Below are 20656 nucleotides of genomic sequence, written 5' to 3'. Positions count from 1 at the left end.
CCAAGTATTAAATTAGACAAGGTAGACTTGTGATTGTGGGAGAAAAATAATCTGCAATCAGGGGGACAAGTATGCTAAAACGCTCTGATACATTGAATATCAAGGATATTGTGTTACTGCAGTGCATGGCAGAATTTAAAGGGGACCTATCATGCGAAATGCACTTTTGATGTCTTTTATACATAAATATGTGTCCCCGCCGGTGTGTCAGGGAACTCACGCAGCGTCAGAAAATAAACCCCTTTCTCTTGTCCTCCGTACCCAAATCTTTTAAAAACGGGGGTACAACGAGCGGATACAGATTTGCTGCCGATATGACGTCAAATCGGCGGCGGACCCACCGAAAGTTGCTATCAGAAACAATGCCTGACGTGTTTTGGATGTAATATGGTCTGTGTTTACATTAGCAAGCATCACTAACACTCAGAGCTAACCTGTACTGTAGAGCCTGTAGAGCCTGTAGAGCCTGCAGAGCCTGTAGAGCAGGAAATATAAGGAACACACCTTGTGATAAACCCGCAAGAGAAAAAGCATTCGAGCTCCATACTGTTTCAGAAATAATCCTTGATGTGGTTTAGAACAGGATGCGGTTTTATCACAGTAGAATTTAACTTGATCTCCAGTATAATTCTGATCAGGCATTAGCTCCGCCTCCTCTTTTTTCTTTCAAGCTAAGGACCCGAAATCCGTTTCTCTAACAGGGCTGCAAAAGAGGGGTATGAGCAGTATGAGGCATGGCTACAATGGATGATCCGTTTGGTATTTTAAGCAAAACACGTGTTGTATAGGTATGGCCCTACAATATATGTTGTCCAATATAGCATAGGTCGACTGATTGATTGAACTGTTGAAGATGTGTGTCCCGAAAAGTCAACAACGATGCAAATACAAAAACACAAATGTGCCAAAACACATGCAAATATAGAGATATCTTCATCAACTTGACGAAACATGCGCAGCGTTTACTAAAAGCGCTGTATAAACGAAACACTGAAAATACAAATCATAAAGTTGGCCAACTGGTCACTATGGAAACTAACCTAAAATGTAAGATTTAATAGCTTATTTTTAAAATTTGATCACATGATTCCTTTCGATATTATTGCAAATCTGCAGTAAGCTAGCTAGTTATCGGAGTAGACCTAGTCATTTCTAATATACCGACCAAACACCTACAATTATGAAACACGCCGCTCTGTGAGAGTGGCTGTGTGCATCACTTTTTAGTGTCCCCATTTCCGTTGTGTTTTGAGCTTCTTGCAGCACTTTAAGTAAATGCTGCGGGTGTTTAGCCAGTTTGTTGAATATTTTCTAAACGCTGTGCATGTGTCGTCAAGTGGGTCAAGACGTTTCTTCATTTGCATGTGTTCTGGCACATTTGGGTTTTTCGTTGCAGCGCGTTTGCCCCCGTAGATGGCCGTATGTTTCAGTGCAGATACACAGTGAATTCAACACAATAACACAGTCAGAAAAGTTAAATGAAACATATTTTTCTTTTATAAAAGATTCAAATAATAGTAATCAAAATAATAAACTTATTAATTATACCCGCTTTATCAAGAAAAGAAATCATTCCAAAAGAATGATAAATAATGCCTCATGTCAACTTTGATTACTTTGCAACAACAATTAACAATATACATATATTGTTCAGAGCACAGGACTTAAAGAGCTGGATGTTTATAATTAGTGGCTTTGGAATGTCTTAACTTTCTAACTAATCATTCGTAAATTAAACAGACATTTCATTTAGATTACAATTGAAATGGTGCTGATTATTAACGCCCATGATTAACATAATTTCAAGTTGTACATACAAATCAAACTGTCCTTCTTACTGAAAGAAAATCAAAATCTTCCAACCATAACCCCTGTTACAGTATTTCTGATTAGTTTCTGTATCATTTTATTCATACACCCAGATGACTTTAACAGAGTAAACTGCACCACAGCAGACAGTAACTCTGTCACCGTACATGCTATCAAAGACATCCTGAAGACTATATGTTCCCTGGCAACAAAAACTGTTTCCAAAAATAGCTGAACAAAATGTAACATGGGAGACATTTAGGAAGCAATACTAGTTATAGTAAAGGTGCGTTGAGCGTTAATGGAGACAGGTTGAGACAGGGCAAGGAACAATGGCTGTGAAGGCTCATTTCAGGGGGCCTAAAATATGCTTTGAGAGCTCAAAGAGGAACAAGAAAGACTGTCAGAGCAATACATACCGCAACTCTGAGGGGAACAAGCCGACAATGTGGGCTAAAAGTTGCACTAAGTCTAAAAAAACATTTGGTTTTGAAGAGAAATGTCTACATGGCTGCCTCTGTAATCCTGTTGTGTATAGGTGTTTCAGATATGGCAGTAACAGTGACAGTGACTTTATGAAGACAATCAGTCGGTCCAAGAATACCTCTCCGGATCTAGAGGTGTGGCAGCCAGGATTGTCTCTACAGCGGAAAGAAAAACATACAATCCTGTTTCCCCAGTTTTCGTCTCAGCTGAGGCACTTTTGGTGAGAGACCCATCTCTGCGATTTGCTTGCTTTTTATTTGTACCCTTATTTTTGTCCTGAACGTCTTACCTCCTCCTCCTCTTTGTGATCACACTATAATGATAATGACCTTTGCCTTCGTTTTTCTCCAGCTCTCTGTCCTCCTTTCAACTCCACGTCTTGACGCTTGTACAGGACCTCATGCTGCTGCTGCTGTAGTGTCAGCCGGGGGGGTCTTTACGCCCTGCTGGGGTTGGGGGACGGCTTTCCTTCGTAGCCGTAGAGGAAAGTGGCCGTGATGACCAACATGGCCCCCACGAAGAACACGCTGTGGACGACAAAACCATCAGCTCGATGTACTTTATTGATCCAGAGTTGGGATTTTCTTTTGTCCCAGCAGCATGTCAACAAGGCATTGCACACAATGTGATAATGAAAGGGAGTACAAAAGAAATATAAACATCTCAGAATAGAAAATAAAACCGAACTTAAAAACTAAGATATATAATTAATGACAGTGAAAGATAAATATCTGAAGGCTATCTGTCAAATATACACCATGAGGGGCCAATTACAGCTAACCCAAATAAAAAAGCAGTATATTATTAACATTGAGTGTGCAAGAAATAGCCTATTCAATTAAATATCAATGCACAGTGTGAAGAATTGATATACAGATGGACGAATTATGATTTTGAATGTAAAAGTGTCCAGTTATCGAAGCGACATAAAAGAAACGATGGAGCTGTGAGTTGTCTGCCAGCCAGAGGTGATTTGTCAAACAGAGAAGGAAGAAAGAAAATGAGTGGGTGCTTCCTTTACCCAGTGGGCTCGAAGTCCTGTAGCCAGAAGTAGGATATAAGCGTTGACAGGATGATGGAGAGCGATGTGGCGAAGCCCTTCAGGATATTGTCTGCGTACTTGATGACCGCTGCTATGACCAGACCACCCAGCGCCTGGAGAAAAAACAAACACACGGACGCAGATGGACGAAAGCATGAGCGGGCCGAGAGGGCCTCTGATCCATGAAAAGAAGAGTGTGTTACCCCAGAGGCTGGATGTTAGATCTGACAGTTTGGTGAGGGAAAACATATCGTGAGCGTTACCTGCAGCACTACAACGGCCCAGGTGACGGTGTTGTATCCCTGGAACATCCCCGACTCCCTCACCCTCTCTCCATCGTAGGCCATCATCCCAAAGAGGCCAAACACCAGGCCGAACATCCCTGGAAAACACACACAAACATAATTAAGTGAGCTGAAGATCTGTCTAAAGATATCATCCCGAAGTCATCAGAATAATACTATTACAATATGGCCAAAGGATAGGGAAGGTCATGTTTTTTCATTGGCTGAAACTGTCCCTTTATCCCAACAATATTAGAGGTTTTCCCCCCAAATGAAGACAAAATCAAATCAAAAACTCCTATCTAGATCCATATTGGATCACCGCTGCCTGGTTTGACAGTTTGCCGTTAATTACTCCTGGCTCTGTCTGATTGGTTATTTCCTTTGTGTGCGCTGACTTTTACAAACTAAATGATCTGTTTTCATGCACTATTCTCAGGAGCATACAGTGACAGTTAAGGCAAATATCCATCCATCCATCCATCCATCTTCTCCCGCTTATCCGTGGTCGGGTCACGGGGGTAGCAGTTCCAGCAGAGAGCCCCAAACTTTCTTTTCCCTGGCGACATCAACCAGCTCTGACTGGGGGATCCCAAGGCGCTCCCAGACCAGCGAAGAGATATAATCCCTCCACCTGGTCCTAGGTCTACCCCTTGGTCTCTTCCCAGCTGGACGTGCCTGGAACACCTCCCTAGGAAGGCACCCAGGTGGCATCCTAACTAGGTGCCCGAACCACCTCAACTGGCTCCTTTCGACCCGAAGGAGGAGCGGCTCAACTCCGAGTCCCTCCCAGATGACCGAACTTCTCACCTTATCCCTAAGGGAGATCACCAGCCACCCTGCGGAGAAAACCCATCTCGGCCGCTTGTATCCGCGATCTCGTTCTTTCGGTCATTGAACCCATCCTTCATGACCATGGGTGAGGGTAGGAACGAAAATGGCCCGGTAGACAGAGAGCTTTGCCTTCTGGCTCAGCTCTCTTTTCGTTCACAACGTGCGGTTAAAGCGACTGCCAGTACCGCTCCCGCTGCTCCGATTCTCCGGCCCATCTCACGCTCCATTGTTCCCTCACTCAAGAACAAGACCCCGAGATACTTGAACTCCTTCACCTTGGGGGTAAGGACTCATTCCCTACTTGGAGTGGACAGTCCATCGGTTCCTGCTGAGAACCATGGCCTCAGATTTGGAGGTGCTGATCCTCATCCCAAGCCGCTTCACACTCGGTTTGCGAACCGATCCAGTGAGTGCTGAAGGTCGCAGGACCGATGAAGCCATTAGAACCCACATCATCTGCAAAAAGCAGTGGTGCAATCCTTAGTCCACCGAACTGCAGACCCCCTCCCCCATGACTACGCCTCGAAATCCGATCCATGTATATTACAAACAGGATTGGTGACAAAGCGCAGCCCTGGCGGAGGCCAACCCTCACCGGAAATGGGTCCGACTTACTGCCGAGGACCCGGACACAGCTCTCGCTTTGGGAGTACAGAGATTGGATGGCCCTGAGTAGAGACCCCCTCACCCCATACTCCCGCAGCACCTCCCACAGTAACTCCCTGGGAACTCGGTGATACGGCTTCTCCAAGTCTACAAAACACATGTAGACCGGATAAGCGTACTCCCAAGCCCCCTCCAGGATCATTGCGAGAGTAAAAAGCTGATCCGTTGTTCCATGACCAGGACGGAATCCGCATTGTTCCTCCTCAATCTGAGGTTCGACAATCGGTTAAGGAAAATATGATCAAAGTAATTTTGTCTCTCTTTAACAAAGAGAAAGAAAATCCAACATTGCTGTGTATTTGAATAGCACACAGGGCTGCATGCAAGTAAAGCCTGCAAGCAAATTAAAATGTGTCAATGTTTTGTCCTTGCGCCTGGCCAAGGAATATTCAGCACATAACCAAAACAAACATTTTGGTTGAGTACCGATTAAACAAACAACTTTCTGTCTTTATACTAAAGAAGGTTTAACAGTCTCCTGGCTCTAGCTTCATATTCACGGCCCGTCCACACAGCAGCGTGCGTTGAAGCTTGCCGGCGGGCGTGTCTGAAACTCGACCAACAACCAATCACATGAATCTCCCGCCCCTGACACACAAGCAGCGGTTTGATTGGCTAGAGCTTGTACTGGCATATGATTCAATTGGCTGACGCTTCTGCCGAGGCTTCAAAAGTTGAACATTGCTCAACTTTTGCAGCGAGCCACGCCAGCAAAGCTCCGCTTCGCTTCCCACAATGAGGTTCGGCAAAAAGTGACGTCACCCCATTCAAAGTGAATAGTGAAGCTTTCAACGCACGCCGCTGTGTGGATGGGCCGTAAGGGTACCTCTTTCAAGGGTTACTTTATATTGCCTAATTTGTCTTTACAACACACCAAAGCCCAAATATATCCACTAACAATCATATGAAATAAGACAAATGGCTGGCATTTAACTTCTCAAATGACTTTAACAATAGGATTATAAAAAGTATTCAATCAAGAGTTTTAGCATTTATTCCCCATGTCCTTTATCATTTTTCTTGAAGCACTCTTTTTACTAACAACAACAAAAACAACAAGCCACACAGCACTTTCCTCCCTGCTCTCGTTGCAGATCTAGGCTCCAACCAGGGCTCGAGCTTAAGGACGTCCCGTCGTCGAAAAAAATAGTGTCGGGGAGGATAAAAAATAATTTTGGGACGAATTTGGGACGAGAGTTAAAATAAAAATACCCTGCTAACTCTACACAAAACGGAAATGAAAATGAAACCGACTGCACGTTTTGTGTAGCACACAGTTATTAAACCTCCTTGTCAACATAAACACACACGCACAAAACATTTAGCAACCCGCGAAATACACACACATGTAGCTACAGCTGTGCCGCTGGCTGTCAGCCAGCCGCCCAGCTGGCTGTGCGTTAATTCCTGGCCTGCAAATTCGCGGGTCTAGCTATGTACTGAGTGAGTGTGTGTATTTCGCGGGTTGAGTGATGTACAATGACAATGGCATCCCGTTGAGGAATTCTGAAATGTTTTACCGTTACATCACAAAAACGCACAGCAGAACCAGACCCTGGAGCGCCGGCCTCTTTATTTACTTACTCCTCTTCATCCCCTATGGGTAATAAGGCTGAGAAGAGAACCCTCCATCGTATTTAGTCCTTAGCAATATGATGCGCCTCTCCCCATGTAGGGATGGGTACCGAGCCCCGGTATTAAACGGGCCACGGGCCGGAATTATTAAAGACAGTGGTGGTAACGTTAAGCTCCGACGTTATCGGACTTTTTAACGGTACTGGAGACATTTAAAAAATATATGTCATGTATTATTGCTACATACACATTATATCGCAGTTTTAGTTTCGCCAACCCCGTTTCTAATATGCAATAAGACTACAACATGCGTCTTTGATGTATTTTCGAGCTTTCCAATCCAGACGAGATCTCTCTCCCGTCTGTGTGCGAGGGGGCGGGGCCGTTTGTAAAGGTCTCCTGACTGTTACAGACTGTCATCCTGGTTAGTGGTTACTCTGGGTTCTGTCTTCAGGACAGTATTGGATTGTTTTGTTAATTGGATGGGACTTGATTGGATTCAATATTAGAGTAATTTTCTCGTTGTGTGTGTTTGTTTAAATATATTGGCCTTGTTTATGTGATTGATGATGATTTACTCAAATAAAAAGGTTGATGAATTATCATCTAATGATTTGTATGATGTTTTATTTATGTTAAAGGTCACTTTGAATGATTTTAACTAATGATAATGTAGAAAAAGTAACATTTTATATTCGGGACGGTCCACATTAATTTCGGGACGGCTTAGATTGTATTTCGGGACGGTTCCGGGAGGATGGTGAAAAAAGTTAGTCGAGAGCCCTGGCTCCAACCCTCATTGCAGGTGAAAAAGCTCCAAGCTCACACCAGGAATCGCAGGAGACTTAACTCATGCCTCACGCGCTCCAGGGTAAAAATAAACTAGACAGGAACATTCATCTTAACAGAAACACATCGGAGGTAAAAAGCTCAGCTGGCTTTCTGCGCGGGGAAGAAATGAAACGCACAAGAGCTCTCTTCAGAAACACAGCGGTATTTTCAACGACATCTCACTACAGAGTTCCTTTGTTGATGGACATGCATTGATTAAACATCATACACATTTCCTCTGTGAGAACAGCTGGTATATGGATCAGACTGATGGAGGGACACTGACCTAGCTGGATGTTGCGCACCCAGACGCTCTGCTTGCTCTCCTTCAGGATCTTCTCAAAGTAAACCCCAGCGAAGCCACTGGAGCAGCAGGCCACCAGGACGGCTGCCACACCGACAAACTGGGAGCCCGCAGAGAGGGCCTTCTTCTCGGGGTCCACCACAGACTCAGAGGGCCACTGCAAACACAAGAGGAGCACTCGGGTTGTAATACACCTCAATTCTAAGAGATCACTTATGACCTTTGAAAGGGTAGTTAGAAACAAAGGTACATTTAATTGTTTTTTTTAAATGGGATAGCTAAGTTGCCAAAACAGACATATTAAAATTAAAATCCGTTGGGAAAGCTAGACGGTTGACTAATAGGCAGAATGTGTAGGATTTACCTACAAATATTATGTAGCCTTTAGACTCAAATACAAAAATAATCCCCTTTAGTCATTTGACATGAACTCTGCCTGTATTTAACAGGGTTTGGGATGTTTTGTTAGAATGTGTGTTTATGAACTGCTCCAGACAAATGCTACACATTCTGACTTTAAAAGTAAAAAAAAAAGTATATATAAAAAGGGCATAATACTGAGCTAAGAGTGATCAGAAGTTAATAAAAGAATACAAATATGCAGTAACAACAAAATAATATGCTAACTGTTTTCCCCTTCTTCCAGTTAGTACAAAATGTAGCATACTAGCTAGATTTATACTTAAATGGAAGTTGTGAGGGAGGTATCAATTCTCTCACTTTGCTTGAGGCAAGAAGTTTCTATAAAAAATGTCCTGTATTGCCCAATGACTAAGTATCCAAGTTCCAATTCAATGTCTACACACATGCACTTAATAAGGTCTGCACCCTCTGTAATGGTGAACAATAAAACGCTCTTAGAAGCCGGACTCAATTTCATACAAATGCATCGTCACAGCTTTGCCAAGTTGTAAAAGTGCTGCAGAGCATTATGTGCTGCAGTAAGCAGGAAATTGGGTGCAAAAAAAAAGATGATTATTGTTGTGCGTAGTAAGAAAAATATTGTAGCTACTGCACTTTTCCTTTGGATAAAAACACAAAATATCCACACAAGTCAGAGCCATTCTTTAAAAAGAGATATTTTCAGTATGTTAACAACTTTTGGAACAAGATGCTGTTTGCCTGCCTCCTCTTTACCCCCTCCAGTCGCCAAAACAAACCCTGCTGAGTGAGAAGTAACAACATAAACCTTGAAAATGAAGTGAAAAGGAAATGTTGTAAATCAAGATAGGCCAACTATTTCTTAGCATGCCATCCCTTAAGCTTGTCTATTGTTTTGTAGGTGCAAAAGGACATGTGTCATCATGTGTGATCACTGAGCCTTCAGGAGGTGTGGTAAATAACCAATCATATCCTTTCGATTTTTGAAGATGTATCTTCATGTCCTCCTCCACACTGTCTATTTTTCTGCCACGTCAGCAGTAAGATAACATCCTGTGAAATACTAACTGACTGGTATTGTCTTTGTTTCCCTAAGGAGCGGAGGCGAGATATCACAACAGTCTCTTGTTTACTGACACATTCACCAGCTCGTCCCCTCGTAGTCTTTGGGTTCAAGAAAAGCGCTATTAGAAATAAATTAATTATTATTATTAGTGAGCAGTGGCCAATATGTATTCAGAGACCAGTTCAGGCCTCTTTATTAGGTTTATTTTTCTAACCTTTATATAACCACATAACTCCCACTGAGATTTATTTCTATATCAGGCCACTAGAAGAAGTAAGAGCTTGCTGTAATTAATTAAAACACAAACTAGGCAAACTTCCAGTTACAGAGCGGGAGTTAATGCTTAATAAACAAAGTTGGCTATATCTCTTTCTTCTTAAGATGGGAAAGGGTATTTATGACATGCTGTCTCTAAAGCCTTCAGCAGTAGAGGAATAATGCTGTAAATGACCTTGTGAAATCTACATCTGGCCAGATTGAACTAAAAACTATTTCAAGCTGGAGGAACGCATAGTACTTTTTTTTTTTTAACACGAGTAGCCTTCCAAAGTCTGAGAAAAGAGAAAAATACCCACTGCAACTATCCAGATCTCAAGGATACCTCTTCAAACATCTTACTAGGGCTGCTCAATTAAAATCGTATTTTAAATCGCGATTACGGCTTGCAACGATTACGAAAACAACATAATCTAAATAAAATGATTATTTTTTTATTATACTATTCTTTTCTCAGTTGAATATACTTAAAGTTCAGGGTAATCAACTATTAAAAACATACTGTTCACATTTTTTCTCCAATAAATGGATGTTTCAAAGTCAATGGAATAATCGCAATTACAATTATTGGACCCAAATAATCGAGATTATGATTTTGCCATAATCGAGCAGCCCTACGTCTTACAGCGCAATCGCAAATATATTGAGTTACAATGATATAAAAACCACATTTAGGTAACCTTGGATGTAAGAGGATAATGATTACACTGAATGTATAGTAGTAACTCTTTTAGAGGATGAATAGCTTAGACTGCATCATAACTCTGGAACAAAAGGGCCCTAGATCATACAATACATGTTCCTAGACTTATAGGATGTGTTCTTACAGTTATTTCAACATTAGGAGAAACCAGAGAGGATGACGGTGAATATTGTGATTTCCAATTTCAACAAGGTGTAAAGGAAAAGTAGAAGAAGCTGTACTGGACCTGCACACAAAAGCCACTCCAGCCATGAGGATGAGCAGCGAGAGCCACTGGTAGACGCCCAGCCTGCGGGCCCCCAGCATGGACACGGGAGAACAGAGCCGTGGTGAGGATCTTCAGCTGATACGTCACCTGATGGAGATAACGGGGGGGAACCTGTCATCAACAAGGATGTGCTGATTGCTGAATGTCTCAGAAAGGCACATCAGCACCTGTGTGTGGTACACTGAGTCATGCTGTGAGTTATTTATGTCTTGATACACCTCCTCCTCAGACGGCCCGGCTGTACCTGGTAAGTGGCAGCGTCAAGGTTGGACAGGGCGACGTACAGCAGGTTGTTCTGCAGCGTGTAGATCCCCGAGGGAATCGCCAGCTTCAGCGTCTCGATGGGTTTGTGGGCAATTTCCTGACGCAGAATGCTGTTCAGAGCTCGCAAGCTATAATCTAAAGAAAGGAAAAACAATTACCGATCAGGGACGTCAAACTATTTCAGATTGAGACCCAAAAAAGAAATGTGCCATCTCACAGGGACCTAAAGATCCAAAAATATCATGATTTAAAAAACGTATGACATTTTTTATTTACAGAATAATACAAATATACATCAAAGCAATACTGTTCTTAAACATTTAGTTAACACACTCTCCTTTCTATTTATATCCCTCTGAACTCTCCATTTCTAACCCTTTTCCTTTGACTCTCATCGATCTATCTTAGATCTTTACATGTCTGAATTGTCATACTTAAGCAAAGATGACAAAGCAGTGTGTTGTAAGTAAAGTTTTTACTTTGTTGACTTCGATATACTCGCAGTAAAAGTGGTTTGTAGTGCAGAACACTATATATTTCTGAAGTAATAGTAGTTCAATGGCTATATGGTATTGTTTAAAAAAAAAGCTGTACCTGTGTAGAATAACATCCAATGTCAGTCTAGGTTTCAGATCTGAGGGGCTTCCAGGTTTAACATTATTTAGTAAATAGCTTTTTGCAGTAGGAAAGGTGTAAATCAAATATAAGGAAATGCCCCGTCTTAGATTTCTGTTATTGAAATCTAGCTATTTTCTGTATTTACCAGACTGTTCCAGCTGTTTTATTACATGCCTTTACCCACTTAGTCATTATGTTACCTCAACTAATGATCTATCTATATATCAAACTCTTCATTGTGTTGATTCAAAATCCTTTTGAAATATCGTGATACTTTCTTTATTCTCAAGTGAGGAGGTGGTTTGGTGCGTTGTGTTGGCGTTCACTCACTGTGCTCTTTGAAGACGAGCAGCACACAGGTAAAGATCTTCATGACCTCAGCCACCACTACGGCGGAGGAGGCAAGGTACCGCGGGCCGTCCGCCTGCAGGGTGCGGGAGTACCGCATGGTAAGCACCAGGGAGGTGGTCTGGAACACCAGCACGCCCAGAGAGAGGTACTTCAGCCGGGTAGAGGCCATGGCCACAGGTCGGTGTGAGGCTGGACACAGAAAAAGGTAAAAGGATAAAGTCCAAGTCAAATGTTAGGTTAAGTGTAAGCTGAGCAAAGTCAGGAGTTGAGGATATGTAGGGGGGGAAATGGGGTAATACCATAAGGTAATACTCACTGAGCAAACAATGCTGAGAAGAGAAGTCGCAGTTGGCTCTTCTCCAATGGCGCTTTAAAAGCAACTTTACTGATAGTAGATATGCGTCTCTATATAAAGTAACCCCGTCTTTAGGGTTGAATCGTCGGGTGGTGTGTGTCCTCAGCAGGTGTGTGTCCTCAGCAGGTGTCTCGCAGACCAGGTACTGGAGACTGAACCCAGCTGTCAAAACAGCAGCATTTCAAGTCCATTGACCCGCACTGATATCCGCCGTCTACTGCTGATAGCTGCGCGTTATCTTATCAGCGTTTCTGCACCGCCGGCTCCATCTTTTACCGCCATTACAGTGTGACTTACCACTAGAGGAAGGAGAAAACTATGCCTAGAAAGTCTAAATAAGGATAGCAAATCTCATCCATGTGAAAAAATATCCAAATCCTGGATGACTTCCGTGTACAGGTTTCTTCTTCGTGTGTTTGGTTAAAGCTTCCTGCGCGAACCACTGCCCCCTGCTGGACTGGTAATTAACTTTAAGATATTAGATGTTAAGGTAGTAGTGGAAAGTAATTCAGTATATTTATTGAAAGTACTGTACTTAAATGCAATTTAAAATGCTAATTTGAGTTTTTTTTTATTCTATGCTGATTTGTAGTCCTATCTCTAGGCAAGGCAAGGCAAGTTTATTTATATAGCACATTTCAACACAAGGCAATTCAAAGTGCTTTACAAAAATGCAAGACAATAATAGTATTTAAGAAACATATTATGAAATGATATCTAAAAACACTCATTTATAAGCAATGATATAAAATGGCATTTAAAAACACTCATTTAAAAGCAAAGATACATGAATCACAGTTACAGTGCAGTGTGAGATACACACATCTGAACGAATCCCCCTTTGGAAAATTATAATCTGACCCCATGGTACCTTTTAGTTTTTGCCAAAACTATTCCTCTTTTCTTTAAATGCACATTAGTTAAGTTTAAGTTGTCTTTTCTAGGACTTTTTTGGTGTCCTCCGCGAACCAGGGTCTTCAAACCAAAACGGCACACGTATGGGACTTTAACCACCTACGAGGGGACTTTAGCCCAAATAATGACTTTAACTACCTTTGGGGGCAATTCAAAGTGCTTTACAAAAAGGAAAGACATTAAAAAGCAAAGATAATAAAAGTTACAGTGCAGTTTAAGATATGTCTTCAGTCTGGATTTAAAAGTAGTAAGAGTTGCAGCGGACCTGCATGTTTCTGGTAGTTTGTTCCAGATATTTGGAGCATAATAACTGAATGCTGGGGACAGAAAGCTGACCAGTCCCTGATGACCTGAGAGTTCTGGATGGTTCATAATTTAGCAGGAGGTCAGAAGTGTATTTTGGGCCTAAACCATTCAATGCTTTATAAACCAGCAGCAGTATTTTTTAAATCAATTATTTGACACACAGGAAGCCAGTGTAAAGACTTCAGAACTGGAGTGATGTGATCCACTTTCTTAGTGTCAGTGAGGACTCGAGCAGCGGCGTTCTGAATTAGCTGCAGCTTTCTAATAGATTTTTTAGTGAGACCTGTAAAGACACCATTACAGTAGTCCAGTCTACTGAAGATAAAAGCATGGACACGTTTTTCCAAATCCTGCTGTGACATTAGTCTTTTTATCCTAGATATATTCTTTATGTGATAGTAGGCTGATTTAGTAACTGTTTTAATGTGACTGTTGAAACTCAGGTCAGAGTCCATGACTACACCTAGATTTCTGGCTTTATCTGTTGTTTTGAACATTGCAGACTGAAGCTCAGCGCTAACTTTTATACGTTCTGCCTTGGCTCCAAAAACCATTACCTCAGTTTTACCTTTGTTTAATTGGAGAAAGTTCTGACACATCCAATCATTGATTTGTTCAATGCACTTACTCAGTGTTAGAATTGGAGCATAGTCTCCTGGTGAAATGGTTATGTAAATGTGGGTGTTATCCGCATAGCTATGGTAACTTATTTTGTTGTTTTTCATTATCTGAGCCTGTAGTAGCATGAGAAGAGTTAAAGAGAAGAGGCCCCAAGATGGAGCCTTGAGGAACCCCACATGTCATATTTGTCAACTCAGATGTGTATTTACCTATAGAAACAAAGTTGTTTCTGTCCTTTAAGTAGGATTCAAACCAATTTAGAACTGTTGCCGAAAGTCCCACCCAGTTTTCCAGTCGGTCTAGTAATATGTTGTGGTCAACAGTGTCAAACACAGCGCTGAGATCTAATAATACTAACACTGAGGTTCTGCCACTGTCTGTGTTTAAGTGGATGTCATTGAAAACCTTTGCGAGAGCAGTCTCAGTGCTGTGGTTTGGTCCAAAGCCTGACTGGAACACATCCAAACAGTTATTTAAATGCAAGAAATTACTCAACTGTTGAAAAACTACTTTTTCAATGATTTTACCTAGAAATGGCAGATTTGATATTGGCCTGTAATTGTTCATTACTGAAGCATCAAGATTATTATTTTTTAAGAGCGGTTTAATGACTGCAGTTTTCAGGGCCTGTGGAAAAACACCTGAGTAAAGAGACTTGTTTACTATATGAAGTAGATCTGAGGCCATGCAATGAAGAACATTTTTGAAAAATCCTGTTGGAATAATATCAAGGCAGAAGGAGGAGGATTTAAGAAGTTGTATAATGTCCTCTAGGTTTTTATCATTAATCTGATGGAATTGTGTCATGGTGTTTGAATTGATATTAGGTGGACACAGGGACAAAACATTTGCTGTACCTGATGCAGAGGCACTGACTGCTTGTCTAATGTTCTGAATTGTGTCAGTGAAGAAGGAGGCAAATTCATTGCCGGCCCTGGTGGATAGAAATTCAGAGGCTACTGACACTGGGGGGTTTGTTATTCTGTCAACGGTGTTTTTGTTTTTGGCAATGATGTCAGAGAAGAAAGACTGTCGTGCAATTTTCAATTCCAAATTATAAAAGCCAAGTCTCTCTTTATAGATTTCATAATTAACCTGGAGATTTGTTTTTCGCCACCTACGTTCAGCTTTTCGACACACTTTTTCTGTTTTCACGGTCATGGCCTTTCTCCATGGAGATATTTTCTTGCCAGTCACTTCCTTTACCTTAGTTGAAGCAATGGCATCTATAATCTTTTTAATTTTTTAATTAAAATGATCTACTAGCTCATTTACTGAGATGTTAGCAGGGGCAAGTGTGGAAGAAAAATTCTGAGTAAACATTTCCCTAGTATTTTCAGTTCAATATCGCTTTGTGGTTACCTCTTTTTGAACATTTTTGTGAACAGAAATAGAGCTCTCTAAGAAAACACAGGAATGATCAGAGAGTGCAACATCAGTCACCACAACCTTAGAGATATTCAGACACTTTGAGATAATTAAGTCCAGAGTGTGCCCCTTATTGTGCGTGGGCTCCGTCACATGCTGAGTCAGTCCATAGTTATCAAGAACACAAAACAGTTCTTTAGCCCCTCTGTCCTGGGGGTTGTCAACATGGATGTTAAAATCACCAACAATAACTAGACGGTCAAAGTCAATACACAGTATTGACAGCAGTTCAGTAAAGTCATCAAAAAAGCTTGCACAGTATTTGGGTGGTCTATAGATATTTAGGAACAGAGCTCGAGAGGAGCATTTCAGCTGAAGGGCCACATATTCAAAAGAAGCAAAGTTCCCATAAGATGTCTTCCTGCATTGAATGGAATCATTGAACAAAATAGCAACTCCACCTCCTCTCTTATGCATTATTTCCTGACTCATAAAACTAAAGTTGGGAGGGGTTGATTTGATAAGAACAACTGCACTGTTATTTTGTTCAATCCAAGTTTCCGTTAAAAACATAATATCAAGATTGTGCTCAGTGATAAAATAATTGATTAAAAACGTTTTTTCTGCCAATGACCTAACATTTAATAAAGCTAGTTTAAGTTTGTTAAATACACTATCAGTCAGATTTGTTGTGACAAGCTGTGGCTGACATGGAGTCACTGCTAAATTTGATGAACTCACACAAACGTTTGAGCGCTTCCTGTTTCTAAGCTGATGGCTACTGGTAGGCAGGGCCCCGGCATGTCCTGGAAAGAGTTGAGAGTGCCATACGCCCTTGAGCCTGGACCCAGCACATATCAGTAAGAGTTTGCTGCGTTTTGTACACACACATTCTTATCAGGCTTCGGTGACCGCAGATGGTGTCTTGAAGGGGGGGAGGTGGTTGAGGTAGGCACGGTGATGAAGACGGGGGAGATGGTGCGGGTCTCTGTGGGCGTTGTTGAGGGGCGGGGGTAAAGGACATGCTGCCAACCCTGTGTATCGCCTTAATGCGGTCATTGAACTCCAGGAAGGAATTGGTGCCATCCTGTATCTCCTTCATGTGTTCAGCGATCTCCAGGAGGGTGGGCGAGGGTGAGTAGAGAGAGCTGTGGGGTGAAGGAACAGTATCCTCAAAGGTGATAGGGGCGGTGGAAACTCCTCCATTTGTCTCATAGGTTTCCCATAATCAAGACATTCCTCAGGCGGGTGCAGTGATACATCTTCAAGGTTTTCTTAGCGATGTGTTGTGTCTTTCTCTTGTTTTGATTCCTCTTGTTGCTTGTCCTTGGCAAAGCTAACAGAAAGATTACGCAGGCAGTTGAATATGTTAGAGATAAACAATTTCTCTCCTGACTTGTTCAGGCAAACTCCATCTGCCTTAAAAAGATCTCTGCGGTCCCAGAAAAAGTTAAAATTGTCAATGAAATGGACAGAATGGTCAGTACAGGCAGTTGAAAGCCAAGTATTCAGTGCAAACAATCTGCTGAATCTCTCCACTCCTCTTCTGACTGGCGGTAGAGGGCCACTGATGAACACTTCCGCATTTAGAGAGCTGACAGTTTCCAAGTTTTAAAGTCTTCTTTCAGCACTTCTGACTGTTGTTTCACAACATCATTTATTCCAATGTGCAGTACCGTAATCTCTACTCCATTACTTCTCTAAGCGTTTGATATTTACTCCCCTAAATTAATAGGTACTTTTTGACAAAAACAAATACAGGGTATATGCAGGAATCCTGAAGTCAAATGTAATACCTTTTAAGACCTTTTTTAAGACCCTTTCTATACATTTTAAGACCTCATCGCCACTTTGAGTTCTAACCGGTTACATTGGCGACACACTTTACCTCACATTTACTACAGTATGTATTGTAAGATAGCATAACTAAACAGCTTGTGATAACTCCTTATCATAATTCAGATAGAACAAAGCACAAGAAAATGAATTGTGTGACCAACACAATGCAGGGTTTATTAGAAAAAGAAACCATTAGAAAGTAGTATTTGATTTAGGCATTGTTCCCAAAAGATAAAACAGACAGATTACTGAAGCCTCCTCTCCACATGAACTGCAACCTCTCTGTCAAGGTCAGGTTTAATGCAGTAAGCTGCTTTTTTGCTTTTGTTGACACACTTTGTGGTCTTTCATTCCAGTAAAACTCCTCAGAAACCATAAGAAACCAGTATTTGACCAATAAACAAAGCAATTGACAAAACTTTGAACTATGAAATATATTAAACTTTGGTGAGCATCAGCGGGGTAATGCCATATAGGAGCTCCCTCACAAATACCCAGGGGTTACATTGGGCCGGGCTGTCCGGGGCTAAACCCCGGCACATAGGACGATTCTCTGACGTCATCACCCTCGCACATTTGTCATGTTTACTAAAAACGATATATATATTAAGACTTTTCTCGTTCTTAATATAGACTATATTTAGGGTCGGTATGTGTTGACTTTACTTTAAAATAGCAGATATCTGTGACCGGATATCGTTTCTTTTTGCTTTTAGTGAACGTGTGTCTCTTCCTTGGAGGAGCAGCATCGCCCGGACTCCGCTTCTCCTCCGTGCAGAGAGTCTGCACTGCAGCGGTGTGTTTCAGCGATGTGCAGTCAGGGGAGGCACGGATTGGCCATCGGGAGAGTCGGGACTAAACGCCGCGGCTTTCTGGCTAGCACTTAGCATGTGGGACCGGACGGCTTTGATCCCCATCGACAGTGGCGATTCTAGAGTCTGTGGGGGCCCCTCGAACCAGCTTTCATCACCCCCCAGAGCAAGGCAACGAAACTTAAAGTGGACTTATCATGCAAAATGCACTTTTGTAGACCTACGTCTTTTATACATGAATGTGTCCCCGGTGTGTCAGGGAACTCACCAAGTGTCAGAAAACACAACCCTCTCTCTTTTCCTCCATACCCAAATCTCTAAAAACGGGGCTGCAACGGATCTGACACAGACTGATACAGATTTGAAAATTCTCTGATGTCAGGAACGAGGAGCTCCGCCTATATGGCCAACTCTCCACCTAAAGGGGAATGTGGGGTTGGGCCACGGCCGGCCATTGCCGCACGAAAGCGCTGGAGACGCTGTAGTACATATGCCAGGCCTGTAAGTGGCGACAAAAGCAGCGAAGAAGACTTCCCGCGCATGGTTGCCCTTCTGTTTATTCTCCTCTGTGGCCCTTTTTCTCCCTTCCCGAGGCAAGTGTTTGCGCCTCCTGCTGCTGTAATTCAATGCAATCCCTCCCCGTCGAGGCAAGCAATGTAATTCTCTCCGGTATTCCACCAGGAGATGACAAACACCCACCTCTCCGCCTCTTCCAAGGAACGAGGGGACCGTGCGGCAGAGTTTCAGTTAGATTTTTCGCTGGTCAACATGTCCGTTAAAGTTTAAATCTTCCGGACAAAATTAGAAAAGTGCCGGTCAAAGGTCTTCTTTGTTATTTATTGAGCTTTAAAACAAATGAATAATGACTCTATATAATCATATAAGAATAAAACACAGAGGACGTAGATCTCTTTTTCTCCCCCTCTTCTGACAGCCCAGCAGCTGATCTCAAAGCACGCTCCCCTCTCCTGCAGGGTGGCGTGGTCAGCTGCAGCTCATTTGCATTAAAGCTTGTAGAAGCAAACACAATAGTGGTGGCTTAAAGCCCACTTCTGCTCCGCGCCGTCTGTTAGATGAGCCTGGTCAGATTAATAAGAGAAGGAGTTCAAAACACCGGCATAAAAGTTATAACAATAATCTGATTTTAATGGTAAAAAACACAATACGAAATACAGAGTGCCCTGTAACAGAGCACTCCAGGCTCCCCGCTCTACTGCCATGCGATACAGATATCGGGACCAGCCAGTCAGAAACAGGGGGCATTTTTGCATGAATAAACAACAGTATATATGGATATATTTGGGGCGGAGATGTGTGTCGGCTCTTCCGTCCCATTTTACTCCTAAGCGAATCAAAGAGTCCGTGGGGAGGAGTTTGGGTCAGTTGCTCACTCCCCTAGGTGTTCTTACTGGTTGGATTCACTTTGGGTCGGGCCCAATACAGCGAATCAGAGTTCTGGGAAAAAGTATTTTTCTTCTGAACAGAGCGTGAGAGCCTCGGAACTATACAAGGTCAGAATCACTTTTTATCTTATACCTGGGTTAACTCCTTTACTTTCCCAAGGAAGATTTCACACAAACTATTCCTTCCCAAACAATCAAACATTGTACACAGATATATTGGTATCAAACATTGTACACAGATATATTGGTGCTTGAGATTATATTGGCCCCAGAAAGAACCTTGAAAAGAACATGTGTGTGTGCTGGTGAGAGGAGGTGTATGTGTGTGTGTGTGTGTGTGTGTGTGCTGATAGAAAGAGGTGTATGTGTGTGTAGCAGGGTATCTGGGTCATTGAGTGTAAGTGTGAGAAGGCTTATATATATAGGATTACTTTAAAACAGTCCCAAATAATACATGTTCACTTCAATACAGTTTAGAACAATATCTGTTTACTTTAAGCTACGTCACAGAATCAGCCCCTGCAAAAACAGGGCTGGAAAGAGCAAAATGAGGCATGGCTAAAATGCATGATCTGTTTGGTATTTTGAAAAAAAAACTTCACAGACATGTTTTATGTAGGTATGGCCCTACAATATATTGTTAAAATATAGCATGATAGGTCCACTTTAAAATAAGAAGCAGCATTTTACGCCTTGAGGGGGTTTCCCGACATGTCGTTGCAGTAAATTAAAGGGTGTTTCATGTTGTCGTTGCTGTGGACCTTCTTAATACCTTGGAAAAGGCCGTTTAATAGGCCTACTTTTTAATAGCCTTAATTTTCGCTAAATTGATTTATCAACTTTTAACACTTTTTAAGACACCCTGAATTATAATAATCTTGTAATATATGATGCAGTATGCTGCTAATATACCATGGTTTAAATAAAGTATGTTACATCCACTCCATATTGACAAATTACAACATTAAATGCTTTAATGAACAGTAAAAACAGCTCTTTGCATGAATGTTTACTTCTGTTATTATATACTAGTGAAGTAACATTTTGAAACAACTGCTTCTACCAATGACAGTCTTTTTATACCACGCTATTTCAACTTCTATATAAGTGAAGCATACAGTAAGTACCTCCTCCACCTCGACTTGAAGAAAATGTCTTTCCAATACTAACTGCAGAATAACATGCACTATTAAAAACCATTGACTTTGATTCAGTGTTCCTAACATTGGAAAGATTATTTGAGATGATTGGGTTCATATATATTTTTGTGTATGTATAA

The 20656-nt window shown here is 41.8% G+C and overlaps 1 protein-coding gene across 1 annotated transcript; it reads right to left on the bottom strand.

Annotated features, from left to right (window-relative positions):
- Positions 1-1538: 1538 nt before the first annotated feature.
- On the bottom strand, positions 1539-12512 carry slc35a3a (solute carrier family 35 member A3a). Its single transcript, XM_034223645.1, is given in 9 exon segments — positions 1539-2822; positions 3317-3450; positions 3601-3719; positions 7814-8008; positions 10479-10569; positions 10571-10612; positions 10770-10924; positions 11738-11947; positions 12075-12512. Coding segments are annotated over 8 exon segments (1017 nt in total). The 5' UTR covers positions 11928-11947; positions 12075-12512; the 3' UTR covers positions 1539-2731.
- Between the last annotated feature and the right edge of the window lie 8144 nt (positions 12513-20656).

Source organism: Gymnodraco acuticeps, unplaced genomic scaffold (genome assembly GCF_902827175.1).
Source record: "Gymnodraco acuticeps unplaced genomic scaffold, fGymAcu1.1, whole genome shotgun sequence".
In the NCBI taxonomy this organism is placed as follows: Eukaryota; Metazoa; Chordata; class Actinopteri; order Perciformes; family Bathydraconidae; genus Gymnodraco; species Gymnodraco acuticeps.
This window is presented reverse-complemented; position numbering and strand designations above follow the sequence as displayed.